At 37.2% G+C, this 18438-nt stretch overlaps 1 protein-coding gene across 1 annotated transcript; it reads right to left on the reverse strand.

Annotated features, from left to right (window-relative positions):
* Positions 1–286: 286 nt before the first annotated feature.
* On the reverse strand, positions 287–17984 carry LOC149956009 (D-amino acid oxidase-like). The gene is made up of 10 exons (XM_090164578.1): positions 17755–17984; positions 17577–17682; positions 12937–13013; positions 10019–10084; positions 8916–8970; positions 6886–6987; positions 5537–5595; positions 2214–2331; positions 612–713; positions 287–450 (listed from the first exon to the last, which is right to left on the reverse strand). The coding sequence occupies exons 1-10, from the start codon at positions 17949–17951 to the stop codon at positions 337–339; spliced, it is 996 nt and encodes a 331-aa protein (XP_090020704.1). The 5' UTR covers positions 17952–17984; the 3' UTR covers positions 287–336.
* Between the last annotated feature and the right edge of the window lie 454 nt (positions 17985–18438).

An 18438-nucleotide genomic window follows, 5' to 3' on the forward strand; every position in this document is an offset into this window, starting at 1 on the left:
AGATCATGAGAGTCATTTGTATTAATGACTTTAGAATCTGGAAAGTGAACATGTACCATCCTTCAACTTAATTGTATCTAGAGGTTTTGTATTGTCATGTGTCATAATTTTCATTAGTTTGGCCGTACTGGGAATATCAGAGATACGCTCACAAAAACACCTAGGCCAAGGTGCAGGAGTGCTTAATTTTTCTGAATTTTTACCCTGCACATTCCTCCTATGTGTGTTCTAGAACAGGCTTAATCTGTCTATTATTGCAGAATTTAGTGTCAAAAATAAACACAAGTTTATAAGATTCTTATTTAATGTTGAATTACCAATTTGGGTACTTTTCATTTACAACTTAGAATCTGTTTTATAAAACGTCGTTTGAATTAATTCCACTACAGTGCCTGCGCAGCCCCACGATAGTGTGACTCCAGATCCTCCATGACCGTAGTTGTGAATCAACTAAAATAGATTAATTATGGTTAATATTTAATTTGGTTCAAGCACCTCCAGTTTTGCCAACTTAATTTCTCAACTTGAGTTTAAAATTAGTCATTCTATAAGGCAAAATTGTACAGTGCTAAAGATGATCTTGGCAATATGCAAATAATAATAATAATTACTGGAACAGTTCTTTTTGAATTTGTTACAGAGTCAATTTGTACTCTCGGTCCACCCTCCCTTCCAGGTCTCAATCCAACATTAACATCTATTATATCAGCTTTCTGTTAAAAGGACAAAGTGTATTAATTACTTAGGTACCCAAGTTTCTCTTAAACGAAAAACACTGCAGTCACTGCTATTATATTAAAAGTATAAAGATAGTTTATGCTGTAATAAAATAGTTTTATTTAGACTAATTCACAAACTGCTTACTAGGAAATAAATTTAGAACACAACCATTAGAGGTTCGATCTAAATGCTTTTATTTATTATACACAACGCCAATTTAAACATTTTGGCGGGAAGGGAATAAATGATCGCAGCATTATTACAAAAAACTACTTTTAATAATATTTTAAGCAACGTTTTATAAAGGTAATTTCAATGCTGAAAAAGTTTTCCATAAAAAAATAAGAGTGTATTAATTTCTACTTCTTTAATAACTACGTTCAGACGTTTTTTAGTGTTTCTCCCAATCTCCCTTATGCTCGAAAAGTAAGCATCAAACTTCTAAAATATTTAAATCAGCCCGGCATCGTATTGGTTTCCTAAAACTGGCGTCTTCCAGTATTAATAAATAAATACATTTTTGAAAGAAACAAAAAGTTATATATATATTTTTTTGTAACTTAAAATTTGACACTGTTGGTGCCATCTGATCTAATTTAGTGTATTTAATAATCGACCTCCATTGAAGTTACCCCCGGTTAAGGAACGTATCTCTTATCAAACGCTTATCAGTCATTTGAGAAAAAAATTCAGGTATTTGGAAACCGTGAAAAGAACCTTCTGCTGCCTTTCAGTTTATCATCGTGTATTTGTGCAGCGGTAATCATAAATTGTGTAAGTGTCATTCTATGACCAACCGTATCCCAGATAGTATCGCAGCCTTGTCTAAAAGGGGTTATATGTAAGACTTGCGAGTCATGAGGTAATGTAATGGGGTTTCCGTTTGGAAGTTGGCCAGCAGGAGGGCTCAGTAATATGATATCAGTGTCTGTTGGCACTTCTCAGGATGGCTGTTTCCTCGAATATAAGCTCGTGCTGTTGCATCCTGAAGCATTCTAGGCTAGTGCTTCCGGGTGGCGCACCTTTTCAGAACTATGACCCAATTCACACCTATACGTCAATGTAACCTCAACGCACTCTTTATGGACGACCCCTAAACATTTAAGTAAAAATTCCCTTTCTAAAGCAAAATACTGGAGTGGCCAATATTGGAAGTGTTGGTGTATCACACAGAATATCAGTTGTTCTATTCCCTTTTATATGTGAATTATCGTAATAAATTGAATAGAACCAGTCCAAGTAAGTTATCGTGGTTTAAATCGATTTAAAATTAAAGATTATCGTGGTTTATGTTTTAAAAACATTTTCCTAGGTGGAGTGGATAGGGTAAGCGGGATATTTCATAGTGTGAAAGAGCACTCAAAGAGACGCATAATTAACAAAAATCGAATCGTAGGTCAGAAGTTAAAGAAAAACAAATTTTTTGGGAATTATTTCGCTTTGACAATTTTGAATATGAAAAATGTTTATTAGACAATATTACTATTGTTTACCTTCAAACTAGGAATAAGATCGTAGCAACCTTTCAAGATCTCTTCTGTGTCTTTTGGATCTACATTTGTATTCCAATTGCCTCTCTGGGCAGTTCCGCCAAGCTGAACATAATCAGAGCTGCATAAAAATAAATATTACCTAAATAAATATCTTTTTTTAAATCAAGGTAGTTTAAGCTTATTGAATTTAACATCCAAGAACTTTCTTCGATGCCTTCCTAAACCTGGTCATGTCAATTAAACCGTATTTACTCATGATTAAATGTATTGAACAACAATTGAAATGTTTAAATCGTAATTGAAATTATAATTGATTGAATCGTAACTTCAATTAAAGGGCAACGCAAGTGACCATGCATGGGGGTAAATTATCTTATAGATAAAAAGAACGACTGCGCATGCGCTATCTGAAATAGCCTTTCCCTCTGTAAAAAAAGCAGAACCATATTTGCCGAATTTATTTTGTATAAATGCGCCTCTCGCGGTTTTTACGCAAAATCCATGCATTTTTTAGTCGCGAAAATGGCCCAGGAAAGTGAAGTCTCCGTGCTTACCGACAAATCGGATCCTAAACTTCTACAAACTAAATGTAATAAAAAAAGATAAATATTCTGTCGCGGTATAATGATAGGGAAATTGTTAAGGGAGACGGGATATAGGAGTGTGTGTGGTGTTGAATTTTCTTAATCCAATGTGAGGCTAGCGGCAGAGATTTTCCGCGTCCAAGGCCTAATGTTTCAACTTCCATAATTAAAAATATTCAATTAACAAATAATTTTATTCCAAAACATTGTTAAATCGAAAATATCAAAGTCCAACTCTCGGAAACTAACCCAGTTCTTTTCTCCATAATAAATAAATTAAGCTAAGCCTAAATTCCTGGGTTCGTTGATTGCGAGCTAACTCAGTGAAGAAAATCGAAAAATTCGCGATTGAGAGCGAAATTGCGCCACGTGGCTACACCAAGGAGAATAAGGCTTTTGCGCTGTATAAAATCATCTTTGGAAAACCTACTTACGGCTTGTTGAAGAAAACATAGTTCCCCCCTGCATGACCACTTGCGTTGCCCTTTAATAAATCGATATAAAAGGATTACACAGAGTGTAGGACATTTTTCAAAAAGTATATAGCCTAGAATTACGAAATTTTCCGGGTATATATTTTCAGTAGGTAAGTCTTTAATTTCATGAATTAGTAATTAAACTTGAGGGAACGTGGCGTTTTAATGTTCTACAACCGCTCGAGATTGATGTAGTGGCGCGCCGTCATGTTGAAACCAGAGTCGTCTTTAGTTGGGCAGAGGAATGTCGTCCAGCTCGTTCACTACTTCATTCTTCAAGATCGTTAAATAATCCTGCCCGTTTAGAAAAAAATGGTCTAAAAAGTCGATCACCGAGCAGACCCCCCACAAAATAAGGTGAAATTAAACCATGAATATCAAACTGTAACATAACCCTTTCTAACATCTGGGGCTAGGATGGGCGGTGCCATTACGTGTTTGACGTAATCATTTAAGCCAAGCAGGAGACAGGCGTTTTTCAGGCATAATTTCTCACTAAACGTTTTCCGGATTGCGCTATGCAACCCGACAAGAAGATCACTTATAACTACGACAAAATCAGTTGAAAATCATAAATAAAGGTATGCGTATTATAATTTGCGAAATAAAGTTCGCGTTGGGAATGAAACTAGCCAGGTTTAAAAACGTTGCTCATCAAGTGGTGGCGCGTAACTAACATCAAAATAACTAAGGCCCTCCCATTTAGTGACAAAAGTCAAACTACCCAAATTGCAGTTCGATATTCATCGTTCAAACGAATACATTCATGACTGCACATGATATGGTGGTAAGCAAATCCCCAGTGAGGAATTACATTGAAAGCCCATAGATTTTCCAAAACCGTGAAATGTTTTTAAATTTTCTTCAAAGTTACAGATTTTTCGAGAAAAGTGTTCTGTCAGAGAAATATCAAACACCCTGTATAGGTTTAAAGGCAGTGGCGGATACATATGATGATTTGTTATTACACCCATACTATCCCCCCCCCCTTGAGTTTTTTCTGTATCCGCCACTGTTTAAAGGTTAGAATAGATTGAAAAATGGTTACATTGTGGCTTAAAAAGTATTTTGCATCGTGATTGAAAAAGATAAAATTTGATTGGCGTGATTTAATCTTAGTGAAAATTGATTTATACTGATGGAAATGATTTATTCGTAATTAAATTTTAACAATTTAATCATGAGTATTAAAACACTTTGTGATGTGCCGTCGTTGTGCTCACGATACCATTTAAAATTTTACACGGCTTTCTTTAAACGAACTAGAAAGTGTTTTGTGATTTGGTTGTAGTAATGTGGGGGCAGTGATTTAATTGCAAACACCGTTCCACACACATTGAAATCTGCACACCGGTATAGTACGGAAGGCGTTTCCCCCAAGTTATCGTAACGAATTATTTAACAGAACCAGTAATAGATTGCTTACTACCTGGGTCCCTAATGTAGGCCAGAGCTTAATTAGGGGCCCTCGAGACCAAACCCGGTCTCGAGCCCCCCTTCAGCAAATTCCCGGACTTAGGTTTAAAGGGACAAATAATTATTGAAAAATTCAGTAAATTCTTCCCCTTCTGTTCCTAGTTATAACAGATACGACTAATAAAATGTTGACATTTTCCAAGCCCTTTTTACTAAATTCAAATGATTCTGTAGCCGTTGAAGCATACTAAGACTATTGGTTAATCCGCCATTGAGCAGAACCTTCGTTGGACAAAACATGTCCCCCTAAGCTAGGATAATAGGGCTATTATTGACGTTTCACCCTAAAACATCAGAAACGCTCCTATTGGCAAAACTATGAATTTCATTGATCCACCATCGAATGCTCTACTTTATAATATCTGGCTTTACGGCCACTAGACTGCGAGCTTCTATTGGACCCCTCGACATGTGATGCATGAGCCCATGTTTGGCCCCTGCTCTTTTGGCCTAATCATCACTGTACTTTCGATTGTTGGTGACACTCTTTCGTGCAGAAGATCGCCGTCTAGGTTTACGTTTTGTGACTAAACACCCGGCGAACGTTCGCTACGATATACGGGAGGCTGAAACCAGATATTCGTAGATACTTTATTTGGCAAGTTTCAATACACGACGCAGATTGGCGGAAAAGTAGATGAGTATGGTACTTTGTCGTCATCTCATCATGACCTCAATACCCATGAGGTCAGCGTAGACTTCCTTTTATAGTGAAAGGTATACCCACTGTATAGTTATCTTTATAGTCGATAGATGTCAAATTCTTGTAATTATTTCTTTGTCTTACTTTGGTAATGCGTGAAATCGTCCGCAACTCAGAGCGTGCTTAATCCATGGCGCTCGAACCTAAATAAAAAAAATACATTAGTTAAGACAAAGCGACATAAAACCCAAAAGTGTGTCAGTACGGTATAATGTTTAATGAGAGCTGGTCGCCATTAAAAAGAGGGAGTGGGAGAAGGGGTTAGAAACACTTCACCAAAATCAGAAATTTTATCCACCCCAGCGCCGCCGAGTGAGGTGTTTTAGAAAGTATAGGCAAGAAAATCGCCCCAGACCATATTTTGTTGCTAGTACTATGCCTCCTAGTAGGTTATTATTCTCACAACAGACTAGCTCTTAGTAAATATTTTAAAGGGCGCAAACGTAAAGTTGACACACTTTTGGATCTTATGTCGCTTTTGGTAAAGACAACAATGTATGCTTGGATAATTGACTATGTTGAGACGATCCGCGGAATCATGCTTGAATTTCTCCCTCGGGCACGAGGGAGGGGGGAAGAAAAACGTCACTGGCGTCAGTTTCAATCGCGTCGGAAGACGTCAGTTTTTGGAATCATTAAGATATCGGGCGGATTTGATTTTTTAGGGCGAAGGGATCGGGAGCAAAGCTATTAAAGCAAGTGTCGTCGCGACTTGAAGTAGCTCTTTTTCAACAGATGTCGCTAGCGTCGAAATCAAAACAAGATGCTTAAGCTACATTTTGACACAAAAAGCGGGACATAAAATTACCTCTCGCATTGATTAGCCCTTTTATAAATTTGTCAATAACTTAAATTAAAGTAATATTTTACAATTTATTTTATATGCGATGTATAATTTAGGTTGAAGTCCAATAAGTATAGTATAAGTTGTGTAATTATAGTACTCTACATATGGTTCTCTGACGACGTTATTGATTCGCTATTTTGAATTTTAGCTTCCTGTGTCATAAAAAGAAGGCACCACGCTCTCCAGTAAAGTCATTTTTCGAAGAAAGGGATAGATTCATTGCCATCTCTAATAGCAATAGGGGCGTTTTAACCTTTCCGTGGGCCTTAGGCAAAAATCTCTCATTTACCGAGTTTTCGGACCTTCGTAAGCTTTATTATATTGAATCGTAGGCCCTAATGTCTACTAACATTTTCGTAGGCCCTAGGCACTTTGCCTAGTCTGCCTTATCGATAAGGCGGCCTTGATAGCAAGGGCCTTATCATAATACAAGTGGCAATGACAGAGCCTACAGTTGCTTTAAATCGTCTCAACTTGACCATTTTCCCTTTACAAAGAATTTATTTATACTTAGAAGTATAAATAAATTCTTGGTATAGATATAAAACCAAAATTGAAAACAATGTATATTCTTTGGACACTTAACTCGAACAATTTGTCCGCGAATGGGAGTCAGAGTGGGATCGGGCACTAAAGTGTAGGAGCCCAGTCCTGTACAGTTCACCACCACGTCGTAGTCATCCACCAGCTGAAAAAGATATTAATATTAGTATAAGCAACATAGAAAGTGAAATGGGGTGGCCGAGTGGTTAGCACTTTCGCTTCGCAGCAAGAGGAGCCGAGTTTGATCCCAGCTTGTGCTTAGAGGAGTTTTCCCCTTTCAAAAAAAACTTGTTAACGGTAACAGTGAGCCTAGGTTGCTGTTGGCTCACCGTGGCATGAAGGGTTTGCCACCACCCTCCTACGCATTGTAACCCGGCTAATTCGGATAAAGTAGTGTTCGGCGATATGAGTAATTATCCGAAGTCTATCACCTCATTTGTTCCAGTTATTTTATTCGGATAAACAAATGGTTCCAATTGGGTATGGTCAAATGGTTCAGTATGTGTTTTGGAACACATTTCCATCTGGTTTCCCCACGTGTTTTCATTAATGGTGCCAACTGGTTTACATAATGGTTCCAGCTGGTTTTTATTAATGGTTCCCACTGGTTTGCGTAATAGTTCCAGCTGGTTTTTATTAATGGTTCACACTGGTTTGCTTAATAGTTCCAACTGGTTTGATTAATGGTTCCCACTGGTTTGCTTAATAGTTCCAACTGGTTTGATTAATGGTTCCTGCTAGTTTTTATTAGTAGTTCCAACTGGCTTACTTAATGGTTCCAGCTAGTTTTTATTAATAGTTCCAACTGGTTTGATTAATAGTTCCAACTGGTTAAAAATTGAAGGTTCTGGGACTAATGGATAATTATTCGTATAGATAACTATTTTTTTTATTTCAAAAATGATCTTTCGTAACAAAGATATTTGAAAAATAAAAATCAGCGATTACTTCATTTAATGAATAAAAAACATTCTTAATAAGTCTTACCAATTAACCACTTTCTCGTAAAAAAATTATATTTTTAAAGAATATATTTTTATATTTTTTGGTACGATTAATTTAAAGAGCAGCTAACCACTGAAGATTGTTCGTTTTTTTTTAAATATTATTTTACCTGAAATATTATTATTCGAAAAATAATATTTGCCGTAACTCTATCACGAAAAATAATTAAATTGCTTCGCTAATCTAAAAAATTAGTACGTTTTAAAACAAAATAAATAACTTATATTCGGTTAATTTTTCTCTAAAATATATCATTAAGCGACCGAAAATTATCCTTTTAGGTATTACCAAATGACCAAAACTGATTGTATTATTATTAAAGAAGTATTATTTTAGAATTTGAATCTTAATTGCGTTTTCGCTAGTATTTATCGCTATGACACTTGATACATTTATAGAGATTGGATCAAATCATGTCCAGGAAGAAAGAAATATTTTGGATCAAATATTCTTGCACAAGAATATCCAGAAATTATGAAATCTTTTTGGATCAAATGATATATGTCAAGATTGGATCAAGTCATATCCTGAAAGGATCAAATATGTTTTGTTAAAATCAAAATATTAACAAGCACACATTTTAATTTTTTCAATTGTTTTACGCAATTATAAATATATAAAAATAAATAATATTTGATCAACTTTTGATCCAAATAATTAAATTTAAATAAGCTGGTGAATCACTGCCTAAGATTGTTGATCCATGATGCGTCAGAAGCGACGAATGAACGTACTTTTTTTTCGTTTACAATGAATAGGTATTTCAACAAAATATACTGTATCATGCTAATAACGCTCTGTCTTATGACGTCATAAGAGTAACATTTCATACTTCTCCAAAGACACTTGAAATACGGAAAATATAAGCGTTTGTCAGTCCTTATGATCGATTTGACGTTGCGATTTATTTTCCTTCGAGATGGTAAGCACGAAGTCAGTGGCGTAGTGATAAATTCCAAACCATTCCCGTACAATCACAGACGTAGGCCCCCTTTAAGAGGCCAAAATGTGAAAGGAAAAACTGTCTTGCACCAATTTTAAAGTAAGTAATGAAAATGTCACACGTACCTGAGAAAAAGAAGCTACTTTCGCAATTTTCACTTTTCCACTTCTTTCTTCAAATCTGAATATAAAGAATAAACGTGCATGTAGAGCGAAACATTTAAAGGGCCCCACCGGCGTTTCAAAAATTTCGACCCGTTTTTACCACGGGATACCGGGGATAGCAGATACGACCAATCATATTCTGGAAGCAAGCGCCTGGAACTGGTTAAATTCAAACGCCGGTGTGTCCCTTTAACGAAGTTTGATCTCCGATGTCATTAATATCACCCCGATCGACAGTAATAAGTTTCGAAAATTCGCCTTATTTCCGTGCAAAAAACTTGCTCCAAGATAGCCGAGCGAGTTAGAACACCAAAAAAAAATTACACGTAAAGGTTGGCTCTGAGTGAACCGAGTGAGTTGGAATACGTAAGGGTTTGCTCCGTGCGAACCGAGCGTGTCGGAATACGTAAGCGTTTGCTCCTGGTGAACCGAGCTCAATTGAACACTTAAAGGTTTTCTCCGAGCGAACCGAGCGTGTCGGAATACGTAAGCGTTTGCTCCTGGTGAACCAAGCTCAATTGAACACTTAAAGGTTTTCTCCGAGCGAACCGAGCGTGTCGGAATACGTAAGCGTTTGCTCCTGGTGAACCGAGCTCGATTGAACACGTAAAGGTTTTCTCCGAGCGAACCGAGCGTGTCGGAATACGTAAGCGTTTGCTCCTGGTGAACCGAGCTCGATTGAACACGTAAAGGTTTTCTCCGAGCGAACCGAGCGTGTCGGAATACGTAAGCGTTTGCTCCTGGTGAACCAAGCTCGATTGAACACGTAAAGGTTTTCTCCGAGCGAACCGAGCGTGTCGGAATACGTAAGCGTTTGCTCCTGGTGAACCGAGCTCGATTGAACACGTAAAGGTTTTCTCCGAGCGAACAGAGCGCGTGGGAAAACGTAAAGATTTGCTCCGAGCGAACAAGCTCGTTGGAACACGTAAAGGTTTGCTCCGAACGAACCGAGCGCAAAAGTAACAGTCAAAAATCGACTAGAAAATTTAGGTGATGATTTTAACTGAGAGATAGAGCTGACATCAAATGAAAGAGTGTATTATTAATTTATTATTATTATTTACCTTTTTTGAAGATATGGTAAGAATTTGTTGCATTGAGCATATAGAGTTGTGAAGAAGACCCCTTTTCTGTGAAATATCAAACATTTTCATTTATTTTAAACAGTTTCAGTTTATCATTTTACCTGGACACTCAAAAATACTAATCTAACTAATACACCCTTTTTAGCACCATTCTTTAGCCCCTCTTATTTGACCCCGCTTCGTCAATCTGCGGAGAGACTAAACAGTGGATATCGAGAATCGGAGTCAAATGGAGAAACTAAACAGGGATGCACCCAGAAAAATTCCGCTTTTGAGAGTTGCTTGTACAATCGCTCAGAGTCGCTCTATTTAGGTACTTTCGTTTCATAGTTTAATAAAGACGGTTAGGGCTGTGCGAGTACTCGAACATCATCGAATAAGTAATTGGAAATACTCGTCGATTATCGAGTACCAAAAAATTACATAGTCGGATACTCGATTACTCGAATAAGATGCTCAAATTTCAATTTTGGCAACTTTTTGGGGTTTAAAGCAACTGTCGGCTCTATCATTGCCACCTGTATTATGAAAAGGCCCCTGTTAATAGAGATGGCCATGAATCTATCGGAATCTTCGAAAAAAATGACTTTCGTGGAGAGCGTGGAGCCATCTATTAATGGGAATGGAAGCTAAAATTCAAAATAGCGAAACAATAACGTCGTCAGAGAGCCATTATAGAGTATTATATTTAGACCACTTTTACTCTACTTAATGAACTTCAACCTAAGTTATATATCCCATATAAAATATATTGTACTACAATTACTATAATTGAAGTTATTGACAAATTTACAAACGAGCCAATCAACGCGAAGCATACTTTTATGTCCCCCCTTTTGGGTCAAAATGTAGCTTCAGCATCTTGTTTTGATTCCAACGCTAGCGACATCTGTTGAAAAAAGAGCTACTTCACCTAGAGCCGACACTTTCTTTAAATAATAAACGGTACCTACAAGACGTACAAACAACAAACACTTCGTATGACCTTGGGAATGGATCACGGTTTTTAATACGTAGTGCGCCTACGCGGTTTTTCTCCAAACAATATTATTAAAAGTAACTTACGGCACTTGTACATAAAACAAAACAAAGCCTGACCTGACGAAGCCCCCGAATGGTGGCGAAACTAGTCGTCCGAATTTAAAATTTTTAAAGATTTAAATAAACTCTTTATTGTACAAGAAGTGGTTTTTGCAATTTTTAATCTTCATCAATATTATTAAGTTTTGATTTTGGTTTGGAGTGTCACTTTGATGTCTCTTCGCGAGTTCGGATGTCGGCCGGCGTTAGGACTCACGAGTCTTAACTTCCTAAGCAATATCTGGGCTACGTTCAGCAGCGCTCATCGGACTCACCGATTAGTAATCGGTGACATCGGTTTCCTACTGTACGCTTTTTCGCGTTTCCGGTTTTGACGTCACGATGGTCATCGGTTGCTCATCGAAGTCATCGGCTGGAAGAGTCGGTTTTTCCGATGACTGACGTCATGACTGACGTCATTACTGACGTAAAACTACTATAAAAGCTACGCCATTTTAAAAAACACCGATGACTGAATAAAAGCGTTCAGCAACTTACGACGTCATTATGAAGAAAAAGCTCATCGGTGGAAAATATCAAATCCATCGAGTTTTTTTTCGTTGACTGCTGTTGAACGTACCCACGGACAGACGGTACATTAATAATTTAAAAAAATGTATTTAGTATTGTTATTTTACTATTAATTACTTTATAATTAGGCTAGTAGTAGCCTAGTGTAGTAGCCTTTTTTTTATTCCACTAGTCACTATAAGGTTTCTAAAGTTGTGGAAACTGTGGTTCATTTAAATTAAAGAAAACATTTTCAGCTGTGGTTCATTTAAATTAAAGGAAAAATTTTCAGCTGTGGTTCATTTAAATTAAGGGAATATTGAAAGTTAGTTTATACTCATTTTAAATTTCATTTCTAATTACTTGAATAAAACCAGCTCCTAATCAAGTACTCGATAGCACGACTCGTTAAAAATATTACTCGAGGTTTTTTCTGAATTGCTTGACTCGAATAAGATAAAATTTACCCTTATTCAAGTATTCGATTACTTGACTCGACTTCAATATTAATCGACTCGATTGCCTAAAACCACTACTCGCACAGCCCTAAAGACGGCATTTATTTATACTCTCTGCACAAGAGGGGGAAGTAAAAAGTGATCAGTGGGTGCTTCCATGGGGGCTTTTCCATGGGAGACATGCCCCCCCAAATAGTTGCTATTTACCCAGCGTTTGTAATTTATTAAAAAAAAACCAATGACACTCTAAATATATAATTTTTATATAAAAATAATGTTACCAGTTTAACGTAAATTAAGCATAAATATTTTTACTAAATAAAAGTAAATTAATATTATTTAAAACCAAGACGATGGCCGATATGTTTGTCTGGAGCCACGCCTGGTTTCAATAGCATCGAAAGCCGTCAGTTTTAGAGAACCAATGAGGAACCGAACTGACTTGATTTTTTGAGGGGGAAAGAGCTTACTCTTAGAACGTGAGGGGTATTGGGAGAAACGCCAAAAGTCGTCTCAACATGGTCATTCTCCCCAATTAGAAATACATACATACTTTGTTTAGGCAGGAATCCATATCTCTACTTGGCATGCTTATCCTGCCGTACCGCGTATGGTAAGATCACTCTGACGGCTTTGGCCCCGCCTACGAGAGAAAAAATCTTATCTGCGCGCCCCCCTCTCACGTTGTTGTTTGTTAAGTTAACATAGTGACGTCAAAAAAACCGTCAGCCACATCGAAACGAAAATCTGCCGCTATAAGCATTCCAAGTAGAGGTTCCTGGTTTAGGTGATTAGGCAATTGTTGCAAGAGGTAATTCGGTAACGAAATAACCAGTAAAAGTGATTTACTTATAAGATGGAAATATTTTTTGCTCCCTTTCAGACATCATTCTTAGTCCCAAAATTTGCTTGTTGCCACCGAAATCCTAAAGTTAGAATAAACAACACTAATATTAATTCCTAGCCATTAAATTGGGAATAGTACCGCTAGAATTTCAGTTTCAATCTGCCTTCCGCGAAACAAATTTTTCAAAATTGAGAACTCGAACATTTGTTGGTGGTGCCATCCACTGTTAGCGGCGGGAACTATATTCTATACAATTTTTAGTACTGTACATACTTTGAAAGTGATAGGTGGCGCCACCGTATAATGATAGTGTTGACCGCTGAGTGTGCCCAAGGTTCTTACAAGTGGCACTATTGGAGGGCGCCGACTCGAAATTGAGAATTTGTTTCGCGAAACCACAATTCCCGAACGCGCCTATGTAATTCTAGCGGTACTATTCCCAATTCAATGTTCCTAGCTAGTAAGTGATATTGCTAGATTTAATCCACTAGTTTATCCAGTGGCGTATCACCAAGAATGTATTAATTACTACTTGGGGAGAATGACTGCGACGATTTTAGCATTTCTGCCAGTCCACCTCATCCTCGAAAAGTAATCTCCTTCTCCCTAAAAAAATCTAATCAGCCTGGGATCTCATTGGTCCCTTAAAAATGACGTCTTTGGACGCTATCAAAGCATATGCGAGTTACTTTTTCCTCCTCCTTTCTCGTGCTTAGAGAAAATGTGACCATTATGCCAGCTAGGAGCAAAAAACACAAGGAGAACGCAGCTAGCCTTTAAACACGCTAATGCAGTGTTGTGTACCACTTACATTGGACTAACCTTTACGCTGAACGTTTTACGGAAAGGGGAAAACAATTTCCGAATTTTCCCCTTCCGACGGCAGCAGGCGCTCAAGGGTCTAATCAGTGAAAACTGTACACAAGAAAATGCATGACTTTAGACGGGTTGCGTTCTCCTTGTATGGGGTGCTGTGTTTGTTGCTCCTATAGATGCCAGTCTCAACATCGTCATTCTCCCAAAGTATACATAAATACATTTTTGGAATCAGCCCTAACTGAAATTAAAGGGACTTTCAAGGGACAGCTGTGGGGTTGGGGGGGATTGAAGCCCATTTAAAATACGTAATTTGGTCGCCATTCGTCGCATTTACAAGGTTACACTCTGATGACGTTTCAGTGACATTTTTGAACCGACTTTCAACCCCTCACACCTCCATTGAAATTCTCTTTGATAATATTTTTTCGCTGAACACTAAAAGATCGCCAAATAAGTTTTGGCACCCTATTAGTGGCGGTGGGAAAGGGTATGTACAGGAGTACATTGTATCCACACCAGATTTTAGTCGGATTTACAATATATGTATTTGTATAAGCTTCGAGCTTAGGAAATTTAGCGCAATCTGGCATAATATATCCGTCAACTAAATATGTGAAGAAATAGCAGACGACTTTTGAATTTCAATGTTTTTCGGTTGAGCTTTCAGCTGTTGTGCAGAGATAATTTTCAACGAGCAGACAGCTTTCATATATTTAATTTAAAACTCGGTCGGCAGGCGGCTATAATTATGACCAAAATTTAGGTACACGTAGACAGTCACACAGTAACTGTTTGAACACCAAAGTCCCTATCAGAGTGACGTCCAGTTCAAATGCACTCCCTGGCAGAGTTGGGCAACACTCAAGGCTAGTTCCCACTTGGCGAATTTTCGAGACGAATAAAATTTTCGCGCAACGAAAAAAGACGCGGTTTTTCGGTCGCTGGGGAAGCGGTTCTCACTTTAGCGCGAAAATTTAAAAACGCTGAAAACAACTCGTGCGGGTTTTTAGTATAATGTTTTAGGCCTAACATTAAACATCAGTTCAAAATGAACCAAATGGATGTTCCTGTTGATAATTTCAATAAATAAACGATTCTATTCGTGAGATAATTACCTTTACTTCAGTATCTTGGTCAAGTTGGCTGAGCCGCTTTTATAAAGACCTAGGCTTAATAAGTGACGGACGGGAGCGGAGTAGATCGAGGGAACGCTTTTTATCGCCAAAAAAATAGAACATTCGATAGATACCGCGGAGACGCGACTTTAGCGGCGAATTTGAAAAAAATCGCAAATTTTATTCGCGAGCGTCAATTTTCAGCGCGAAAATTGGTTTTTTCGCTAAGTGAGAACTAGGCTTCAGAGTGAAATTATGCGAGTAATTTTCTAGCTCACTTTTCTCACTCCCCTCCCTAAAACAAACCTCCACGAGTGGAGTTTTCACTTCGCGGGGAAAGAGTAAAGGTGGTCAAGGTCAGGTCTATGACTCTTATGGATTTTCAATGCTATTAAAAGAAGTCGGGAAATTAAATATAAATTTAATTTAATGATTTTACTGGAGAGCGTTGTGCCATCTATTAAGGAAGCTAAAATTTTAAAAAGCCAATGATAACATCGTCAGAGAATCATTGTAGAGTATTTTAATTGGGCAACTTAAACTTAACCTAGAGGACTTGAACCTAAATTAAATATATCTTATCCTAATTCTTAAATAAGATGTTTAATGGCGTGGTTGCTGAAATAAGGAAAGTAAAGACCAGAGCACTCTTCCCTTTTAAAGTATATATTTTGGACCGAATTCCAATTTCCTACCTTAAATTTCAAGTTTCCCCCGGGAATAAGAGTGAAATTGGTGACCTTGACTAACCTCACTCTTTCGCCAAGAGTGAACTGTACTTAACGGAAAGCGAGAGGGGGAAAGAGTGAAGATTTTTATTTAGTTCCACTCTCACTCTTGATTGAGAGTGAATCTCTTAAAATCACTAGCGATTTGGCCCATGTCTGCAACCTGAACCCCAGTCAGTAAGATCAAATAACACAAATGGAATTCTGAAATCTTACAATTGAGCGGTGATCACACTCGTAACCACAAACTGACATTTCAGGGTTTGACGCCAGTACTTCGACATCTCCTCAAAAGGCAACAGTGCTAAAAGCAGATAGCCAGAAAACAGAATAACCTTCAATCTACACAATTGGGTCAAAGCCTAACATTGTTGAAATTTAGGATACTCAATAACCAATTAGGTCAAGGCCTAACATTGTTGAAATTTAGGATACTCAAGAACCAATTAGGTCAAGGCCTAACATTTTTGAAATTTAGGATACTCAATAACCAATTAGGTCAAGGCCTAACATTGTTGAAATTTAGGATACTCAAGAACCAATTAGGTCAAGGCCTAACATTTTTGAAATTTAGGATACTCAATAACCAATTAGGTCAAGGCCTAACATTGTTGAAATTTAGGATACTCAAGAACCAATTAGGTCAAGGCCTAACATTTTTGAAATTTAGGATACTCAATAACCAATTAGGTCAAGGCCTAACATTGTTGAAATTTAGGATACTCAATAACCAATTAGGTCAAGGCCTAACATTTTTGAAATTTAGGATACTCAATAACCAATTAGGTCAAAGCCTAACATTGTTGAAATTTAGGATACTCAATAACCAATTAGGTCAAGGCCTAACATTTTTGAAATTTAGGATACTCAATAACCAATTAGGTCAAGGCCTAACATTGTTGAAATTTAGGATACTCAAGAACCAATTAGGTCAAGGCCTAACATTTTTGAAATTTAGGATACTCAATAACCAATTAGGTCAAGGCCTAACATTGTTGAAATTTAGGATACTCAAGAACCAATTTGGGTTGTGAGAACGTTCCAGTCTACATTCCAGGCAATAAACAGAAGCCTTCCATTTTAACAACTGTGAAAATATCGGTTTTAGGAACGTTTCAAATTATCTTTTGGAAACACATTTACTATTAGTTATGGAAAAGTTCGAAGTAACTCTTAACTTGTTTCCTGTCATTTTAATAAAATTATTTTAAAACAAGTCTCCCTAACATGGTGTTACTTTTTCAATTAGCTTCAATATGAATTGCGATTTTCTGACTGGTGTACGTCCGGGGTGCCCAAGTTTTTAATTCTAAAAATCGTCATTTTGAAGGTCGCTATGACCATTTTCAAGGCTGGTATCGCTATTCACGAAAGATCACCCACTCGGGCACGCCTGAGATAGTACTTCTCGCTTCTATAAACGGAACGATTTGTAAGTTCCCTCACTGACATAAATACGTTGCTGCCAATGTTTTCCGATGTGGTGTTAAAAATCATCAACAACATAATTTCGCCATAAACAATAAAATTAAAGTTCTGAAGATAGGGTTAGAAACAAGTACATAATCAATGTAAAAGCAGTGCCTATCTTTCGATGTAGTTACATATATTGAGCATTGTGGTATAAGGAAATGAGGTGCCAGGTTCGAATCCGGCATTGGACTAAACATTTTTTTTTAAACTGGAAATTTTTAAGTTTAAATCTTAGACTTATAATTATAACGCTGATTTTATGAGCAAAAATGTTTTAAGGTTTATTGAAAAATAAAAATTATAAATTTTCGGTTTAATTAAAGCCACGATTTGAAAAAGCGAACAAAGCGTAAACTACGAAGGGAATATAGCGCAAGATTACAAGGCGAAAAAATCCGTACTCGTCTTTCCACTGTGGATTCACACTCAATTTGTCAAAGCTTTCATACTTGCCCGCGAAAGTGTTTTTTTATAGATTTCTGATGACGTTAATGAACAAATACCAACCTCGTCATAATCCGTTATACAAGAAAGCAGTCCAACTCCAATATCTTTGGCACAAGGTCTTCTAGATAACTCTACGAAGAAGTCGAAACTGTCGGAGCACCATTTTCTAATTTCAATTATGCAAGAGCAACAGCTGTATTATTTTATAAACATGAAAAAGGAACCTAAGATAGCTTACTCGAGAAGGCCACTGTCAACCTCTCCGCATAAATACGGCAACCAGAAGCCAGCGCTGATGTCACCGGTCGTGTTAGGGCTGAAGTCTTTGGCAATTAGCGTCACTTCGACATTGTTTAATTGCTCAATAATTCTGACCGCTGTCGTCAAACCTATCACACCGCCACCGACAACGCATATTTTCCTGCGTGCGCTCATGATGGTTACCACGAAAACTGAAGGGAACCCGAAAATTTAATCGCGTTTAAATAATAATCTTTGAAAGAGATAGTCTGCTGAAATATCTCCAATGTATTGAGGAGAAAAGAGCAAGGTCGAAGAAGTCTAATCTCCGAACTAATAGTAAAAATCAAATTATGGCATCGTCTCTGGAAGATTAGGAAATTTAGAGATACATGTCGCTTGCCTCTTTGAGACACGTGCATGTACTTACGAAAATTACGTAACAGTTTGTTTTAAGACGCTTCTCCAAAAAGGTTGAACAAAAAATTGCTACAATTTGAGTATGTTGACATTATTGTTAGCGTTGCTTCCAATCCCCATCATGCTCTAATGAAAATTATCTTAATTAATTTCCTCGGGGGTCTATTGAAAAGTAAGAATGAAGAAGAGTTTAAAACTGGATTTAAACCATGTTTACATAGTTTAAAAACCGTTTATTACAATGAAATGTGTTTTCAATATT

Source organism: Leiobunum rupestre, chromosome 2 (assembly GCF_980474605.1).
Source record: "Leiobunum rupestre chromosome 2, qqLeiRupe1.1.hap1, whole genome shotgun sequence".
Taxonomy (NCBI): domain Eukaryota; kingdom Metazoa; phylum Arthropoda; class Arachnida; order Opiliones; family Sclerosomatidae; genus Leiobunum; species Leiobunum rupestre.

What these genes read in the sequence shown, in the direction of transcription:
- LOC149956009 (XM_090164578.1), bottom strand. Translation starts at nt 17,951, where the DNA reads ATGAGCGCACGCAGGAAAATATGCGTTGTCGGTGGCGGTGTGATAGGT. An exon ending in GTTGACAGTGGCCTTCTCGA is followed by an intron (nt 17,683 to 17,754) that starts GTAAGCTATCTT and finishes AATTGAAATTAG; the next exon opens with AAAATGGTGCTCCGACAGTT. An exon ending in TTACCATATCTTCAAAAAAG is followed by an intron (nt 8,971 to 10,018) that starts GTAAATAATAAT and finishes CTTTATATTCAG; the next exon opens with ATTTGAAGAAAGAAGTGGAA.